Raw genomic sequence first — 7,500 nt, forward strand, 5'->3', positions numbered from 1 at the left:
ATTGAGGACCTCCACATCTTTGTTCCTGACAGTAGGGGAGGGCATGGAAGGTCCCAGGGAAACTGTGGGGTTAAATTATGAATAATATACACAGAACAAGTCACTATATTGCCTAATGCAGGGTGCTGTTCCCCCTGTGGCACTGGGGAGCTGTCATCCCCCAACCCCCACAGTGGAAGGCAAAGAATCCTGCACGTATTCAGTGAAGAGCGTATGACCAACAACAGAGTCTGTCCTATGGTCTAAGCTGTCGTTAATATGTGGTGAATTCTTTGCTGTCCAGGGAGGGAGTTGGGTGGCAGCTATATATTGGCCAATTCACTGTATATTATTCATATTTTATTTCACAGTTTCCCTGATACCACTCATGCCGTCCCCTACGATCAGGGCCAAGATTGATGGCATTGGGAAGGTTTCTGTGGCATGTTTGGGTAGTAGAGGGTGATATCACTTTCACTGTGACCAGTAATGCAAAGGTATTCTGAGTATTTACTGTGATAGATATGCCATGAAAAGAAAAGTTTGTTTATCATTTTTGTGACATTTTTTGACAATATTGGGACAATAACCAAATTTTAGAGCTGTAAAAATGAAATATATTTATGTTTTCATATAAGAATCTGTCTGCTCCCCTTCATTTTAATCATCTCTATAGTCCATATATCCAAAGGTAAAGTGCAATGCTTTCCCTGCAATTCTACAACATAACTGTATGATTATTTCCTCAATAAGAACTGCATTTACCAAGATTGTCATTTCTTTTCTTTCTTTTTTCTTTTTCTTTTGCTTTTTTCCAAGGATGCTAAGAGAAATTAAAATGTGTAGCTGATAAATTAATATAATTACTGGCAAAATGTGTGTTTGTGTGCGTGTGTATATACATATTTAAAAGAAGTAATATATTTCACTTCTGTATACATTTATACTCCAAAAATAAATTCTGCAGACCATGTAATGCATAAACTTGTAGGTCTCTGTACTTGAGGTCACAGACCAAATTCCTTATTCCAAGCATAGAATGTAGGACACATGGCACTGCATATGTCATTGTTCTCACAGTGGAGTTTGGTAGTAGCATTTGTATTCTTTTGGTTGTATTTCACAGTCATATTATTGTACATTTCATGATTTGATTGAAACAACATAGAAAAGAAGATGACAGTTAAAAATAATGGTATATACTGTGTAAATACTAGTTGTTATAGTGGTTACGTAAAGCATTTGCTATGACAAAATTCCTTTAGGTCATTATTATGCAGTTATAATGTTATAATGGTATGTGTGAAAAAGCTTGGAGAATTAATTAAAGCTATACAGCACAATATATACAAGAGAAAAAAGATCTAGGCTCCATCATGTAGTGGCCTAAAGTCAGTCGTTGTTGAGGACATGTAGAGTCAGGATAGGGTGGAGGAAGTGGAGTTAGGTTAACCACAAAGTTGCTGGGAGGGTGTAAGGGGAGTAGACACCATTGGCTAGGGAAGTACAGGTAAGTTAGGATAAGGCTGTTTAAGTGGAAATTTGGTGTGTGTGTTTGTTTTTCTTTCTTCCTTCCTTCCTTCCTTCCTTCCTTCCTTCCTTCCTTCCTTCATTTCTTCTTCTTCTTCTTCTTCTTCTTCTTCTTCTTCTTCCCCAACATGAATAAATAGATAATTCATGAACTGAAGGGGTAAAGTCATCTTAGCATCAATTCATTACTGTAGTTATATAAATGGCTGTCAGACTTGTTCAGGTCATATAAATCACCACATTTTCAGCTCCAAAGACCAAGAGTTGACATAGAGATATACCATGAAAAACTCCTCACTCTTACTTCATATCCATAATGTGTTTTATCCATAGAAACCAAACACCACGGTTCGCCTGTTTGACCGTGGGGAGTACTACACAGTCCACGGCCAAGATGCAGTGCTGGCAGCAAGGGAGCTTTTCCGCACGAATTCTGTCATCAAGCACCTGGGTGGAGGTATGGTTTCAAAAGGCAATACTGGAGCCATATGCCTTAAAATTGGCCAAAGTTACTGACTGAAAATTAGAGTGATTTGCATTTTGATAACTTAGAACTGAACATCATCCCCTAAGCATGCTGATTCTCTTTGCTATAAACCACCTAAGTTACCTATCCAAATTATCATATTTAAAAAGATCATTACTAATTTTTTTTTCTTTCTTCCTTCCTTCCTTCTTTTTAGGAAGTAACAAATTAGAGTCGGTGGTTTTAAGTCGCCTGAATTTTGAATCTTTTGTGCGTGATCTCCTCCTGTTGAAGCATTATAGAGTGGAACTCTATAAGCAGAAGTCTTCAAGCAAGAATGACTGGGAAGCAGAATATAAGGTTGGTTCTTTCATGTTTACTATGGCAAGAGAGATCTTGTATACCTCTCTGGTAAGTTATTATCAGAATGGCCTTACTTGGCACAGTACCATAGTCAGTTTGGACCTATGATTGACTCTTCCATAACAGATCACAGCAAGTTTTCATTGGTTTGGGACAGAGCCAAAGTAATTTTGTGAAAGCCAACCTTTTTTGAAAGCCTCAGGAGGTGTCTTCTAAATATTTACCATCATTTCCATGTGCAGTTAAGGAAATGATTTAAGTAGATAAAAATATTGATATAGAAAACTTTTACAGGAAGTTCAGAGTTAGATGATTTTGCATTGTGTTCTTATATTGTCACTATTATTGTGAAATTATTATGAATAGTTATTATTGTTATTATTATCATCATCATCATCATCATCATCATCATTCCATTGTTATTTTATTGTTATTGTTGTGTATATAATCATAACCTTTATTTTCATATGTATTGTTATACATTATTTGCAATTCCAGGCATCTCCAGGAAATCTCTCACAGTTTGAAGAGATTCTGTTTGGTGCAAATAATGAACTCACAGTCACAACGGGTGTCATTGGAGTCAAACTAGCAAGTGAAGGTGGTCATAGGGTGTGTAAGAGATTTGATTTTTTATTCATCAATTGTCAGAGTTTATCAATTATTTTTCTGTATAACTGGTTATATTTATAATATCTTTAAATTGATTATTTTTTTAATTAAATAAAAAGTATTAATATAACTGGGGCTTAAAAGCATTTTTATGAGCAGAGTGTATATATTTTATTTTAATCTATTTAAGGTTGTGGGTATTGGTTACATTGATGCCAATGGACGCCAGATGAGTGTTGCAGAGTTCAATGACAGTGATACATTCAGCAACCTGGAAGCCCTTGTGGTTCAGCTCAGCCCAAGAGAATGTCTCATCCCCTCTGGTGATCTGGGACCTGATGGAGCCAAACTGAAACAGGTCTTTTGAAACAGATTTTTATAGATGTTCTCTGCAGTTGTTGCATTCTGTGAAATCACTTTGTTGTTACAAAATACATAGTTCTAACTCCAAGCCACCTTGCTGGTAGGATAATAATTTCAAATCATTTGAATATAATGATCAAATTAATTACTTGCTTTCTTAAGTAGGCAACACTTTTTTGTGATTCTTCTATTGCAGGTGTTATCTCGCAGCCAACTCCTTGTTTCCGAAAGAAAGAGAACAGAATTCACCAACAAGGATGCAAGTCAAGACCTTAGTCGGCTTCTGCGCACTAAGGGAGATGCATCTGCTGTTGCTGCAAGACCAGAAATGGACCGCACAAATGCGATATGTGCACTAGCAGCTGTCATAAAATATTTAGAGGTTTGTTAGTAAATGAGTAGTTACATATAGCTATATTTTAGTAAACACATATTGCACTAAATAATTAAGAAAAAAAAATCCCTATTAAACAATATATTGTATTTCTTTCAGCTTCTGGGAGATGATAGTAACTTTGCCCAGTATACTCTTTCTATGTATGACCTCAGCCAGTACATGCGTCTTGACAGTGCAGCTGTTAGGGCATTACATGTAGAGCCTATCAGTGGTAGTGTTGAGTCTTCTGGCGGTGTGTCTAAGACTCATACTCTCCTTGGGCTCTTAGACAAGTGCAGAACTCCACTTGGACATCGTCTACTGGCACAGTGGCTTAGACAGCCTTTAGTTGACATTAATAAAATTGGTATGTTCTTAACTTCTTGAACTAATCATTGATGAAAATATTGACATATTGAACTTATAAGCTACAGATAGATACAAAGTTTGACATATACAGAATGTGCTTGAATGGTTCTTTGCAGAAGAGAGATTAGATTTAGTGGAAGCTATGATATGCACTGTGGAGATGCGTCACAGTCTTGGTGAGGAACACTTGCGTCGTGTGCCTGACCTCAACCGCATGGCCCGCAAGCTCAGTCGAAAGGCAGCCACTTTGCAAGACTGTTACAGGTCAGAATGTCATACAACATATCTTGTATTTAATACATACACCAATAAATATTGATTAGTTTTCATAATTTACATCAGAACTGTTAATTAATACACAATCGTCACAGACTCTACCAGTGCGTTGAGAGGCTACCATACCTGTGTGAAGCAATTGCCAAGTACGATGGACCACACACAGCTTCACTAGCAGCAGTCTTCACAACTCCTCTTCAGGTAACTGACCCATATAACAGTCTACATTTAATTTTGTTTTGTACTCCTTGCATGCATTGGTAAGATATGGAACAAAATAGTAAAATATTTTATATGTATTCCTTCTTTTTTCAGGAGTTAATATCAGACTTGGCAAAGTATCAGGAGATGATAGAAACCACTGTTGACATGGAACAAGCCAATCAAGGAGAATATGTTATCAAACCTGACTTTGATGAGACATTAGCAGGTAATCTTCATGTTTTTCAAAGAATGTGAATTTTCCCTATTTTTAATTTTTTCATATTTGTTGCTATGTTGATATTATTTCATTTGACTGCTGTTATTATTCTTATTACTTGGAAAATTAGACCAGAGCATATATTACCTGCATGAAGTGTAAGAAATGCTTAGAACTACAGCTTAAACTTTTGGAACCCTTTCTATTGTATAAGTGCAGGGACTATATATGAAGAAGTCATTACCATCACCTGTTTTTTTATTTCTCAAACAGAATTAAGAGAAACCATGAATGGCTTAGAAAAGGACATCCAGAACCAGTTGAGGAAGGCTGCCAATGACCTCTGTCTGGAAGCAGGGAAAAGCATCAAGCTGGAGTCCAATGCACAGCTCGGCTTTTACTTCAGGGTGACATTAAAGGTAATTGGCATGGATGAAGGAGAATAATTTGCTGGTTATGGTTGTCTTATTAGTGTGTGTGTGTGTTTACTTTCCTGAGACGGGATGCACTATTGGTGTCATTTATACTGATCTAATGAGAAATACATTAAAGTTTCTTTCTTTTGACTGAAATGTGTTATTTTTGTGTATGTAATTACAAAAATCAAAAAAAAGACAACATTAATTTTCTATAACAATACGCCATTGTCCCTCAGTCAGAGAGCAAGCTCATACTTTCAGATGTGTCACCAGCTTAAAATTTCTTACAGGAAGAGAAAGTGCTGCGAAATAATCGAAGCTACCATATGATTGATACAAACAAAGCAGGAGTGAGGTTTAGAAATAATGCCCTTCAGGACTTGAATGAACAGCACATGGCATCAAAGGAAGAATATGTACAGCAGCAAAAAACAGTGGTTGAGGAAATTATGAATATTGCAGGTTTGTTGATCATATAAAGGAAATATAGTTTGATAATAAATGTAGGTGGGGGCATTGCATGCATATGTCCATGCAGCATAGATACACATACTGGCACACTTCAAAAGGTGAAAGACATGTATAAATTCATGCCATATGATAATTATTTTCTCTTCTGTTTTATTTACAGTTGGCTATGTGGAAGTCCTGCAAAACTTGGGACAAGTGCTTGCTACATTAGATTGCATTTTTGCTCTTGCAACTGCAGCAGTATCTGCACCTATTCCCTATGTACGGCCAAAACTTTTGGAACAAGGATCAGGTGTCATAAAGTTTCAGGAGATTCGTCATCCTTGCCTGGAGCTCCAGGATGATGTATCGTTTATACCAAATGATTGCACATTTGACAAAGGTTTGACATGTACAGTTTTGATAATGTATGATTGTTTAATTACCTTGTTGTCTTATGATCTAGATATAGAGTAACTAGTAACACTAGATAGCTTAAAAGCCTGCATAATGTGCCATTAAAATGTTTCAGGTAATGGATTGTTCCATATAATCACTGGACCCAACATGGGAGGTAAAAGCACTTATCTGCGCTCTGTGGGTGCTGCAGTCTTAATGGCTCAGATTGGGTCTTTTGTTGCTTGTCAGGAAGCAGAAATATCCATCGTAGACAGTATTCTAGGTAAGGAAATGTATGTATATTGATGTCATTCTACTGGAAAATGTTTAAATAGATTTTCAGACGACAAAAGTATAGTCATTTTAATTATGTCTTACTTTTGCATGAATTTTTGCATCAAGAACTATGAACTATTTCTCTTACAGCTCGGGTTGGTGCAGGAGATTGTCAGCTTAAGGGTGTGTCAACATTTATGGCAGAGATGCTCGAGACAGCAACTATTTTAAGAGTAAGAAAACCATAGTCTTTCCTCTTACATGATTTTTTCAGTTGGCATTATATATTTGTTAATTATTTCTTGAGTAATGTTTACTGATCATATAATTTGTTTTTTTCAGTCTGCTAGCAACAAGTCACTGATCATTATTGATGAACTGGGACGTGGTACATCAACTTATGATGGCTTTGGGCTAGCATGGGCCATATCAGAGTAAATATAATTTAGTTTTGTATCATTAGAATAATTTTAAAAAAATTTTTAACCAACATTATAACTTTAAATCTTGGCAAGAGGATAAAACCCTCTTGAAAATTAAAGTTAGAATAAGTGAACTTGCAGGTAATGATATATGAATATATTGAATCCTAAATCCAAATTAGTAGATCAATTTTGGCAAATGATTATTTCAGGTATATTGCAAAGGAGATTTCAGCATTCTGCCTCTTTGCTACACATTTCCATGAGCTCACAGCCTTGGCAGATGAAGTGGACAGTGTTCAGAATTACCATGTGACAGCTACAACTGCACATGGTGCCTTAACTCTTTTATACCAGGTAGGTTCATATCCATTATGAGTTACATACTGTAGGAGTAATGATTGATACAGGAATGTGATAATTTATGTGAATTATTGACATTCATTCACCTTTTTATGCTGTCTAGTAAGTCATGGAGCTGCATAGATCCATCACTGTCTTCTGAAGGAGAATTAATTCTCAATCTCTCTCTCCTTCTCTCTCCCCCCCTTCCCCCCTTCTCTCTCTCTCTCTCTCCTCTCTTTTCTATCACTCTCTCTTTTCTCTCTTTTCTATCACTCTCTCTTTTCTCTCTTTTCTATCACTCTCTCTCTTCTCTCTTTTCTATCACTCTCTCTCTCTTTTCTCTTTTCTATCACTCTCTCTCTCTTTTCTCTTTTCTATCACTCTCTCTCTCTTTTCTCTTTTCTATCACTCTCTCTCTTTTCTCTCTTTTCTAT

The 7,500-nt window shown here is 36.3% G+C and overlaps 1 protein-coding gene across 1 annotated transcript in view; it reads left to right on the forward strand.

Moving 5' to 3' along the window:
- Positions 1-7,500, forward strand: part of LOC125025948 (DNA mismatch repair protein Msh2-like) — a 9,903-nt gene that overhangs the window by 687 nt on the left and 1,716 nt on the right. The window contains exons 3-18 of the mRNA XM_047614307.1: positions 1,843-1,966; positions 2,193-2,335; positions 2,837-2,950; positions 3,141-3,308; positions 3,510-3,695; positions 3,807-4,056; positions 4,175-4,322; positions 4,430-4,535; positions 4,650-4,764; positions 5,029-5,174; positions 5,465-5,636; positions 5,806-6,027; positions 6,157-6,306; positions 6,450-6,532; positions 6,642-6,733; positions 6,934-7,078. Of these exons, the coding sequence (XP_047470263.1) occupies positions 1,843-1,966; positions 2,193-2,335; positions 2,837-2,950; positions 3,141-3,308; positions 3,510-3,695; positions 3,807-4,056; positions 4,175-4,322; positions 4,430-4,535; positions 4,650-4,764; positions 5,029-5,174; positions 5,465-5,636; positions 5,806-6,027; positions 6,157-6,306; positions 6,450-6,532; positions 6,642-6,733; positions 6,934-7,078 (2,364 nt within the window). The remainder of the gene's footprint in view (positions 1-1,842; positions 1,967-2,192; positions 2,336-2,836; positions 2,951-3,140; positions 3,309-3,509; positions 3,696-3,806; positions 4,057-4,174; positions 4,323-4,429; positions 4,536-4,649; positions 4,765-5,028; positions 5,175-5,464; positions 5,637-5,805; positions 6,028-6,156; positions 6,307-6,449; positions 6,533-6,641; positions 6,734-6,933; positions 7,079-7,500) is intronic.

The sequence above is a fragment of the Penaeus chinensis genome, chromosome 1 (assembly GCF_019202785.1).
Source record: "Penaeus chinensis breed Huanghai No. 1 chromosome 1, ASM1920278v2, whole genome shotgun sequence".
In the NCBI taxonomy this organism is placed as follows: domain Eukaryota; kingdom Metazoa; phylum Arthropoda; class Malacostraca; order Decapoda; family Penaeidae; genus Penaeus; species Penaeus chinensis.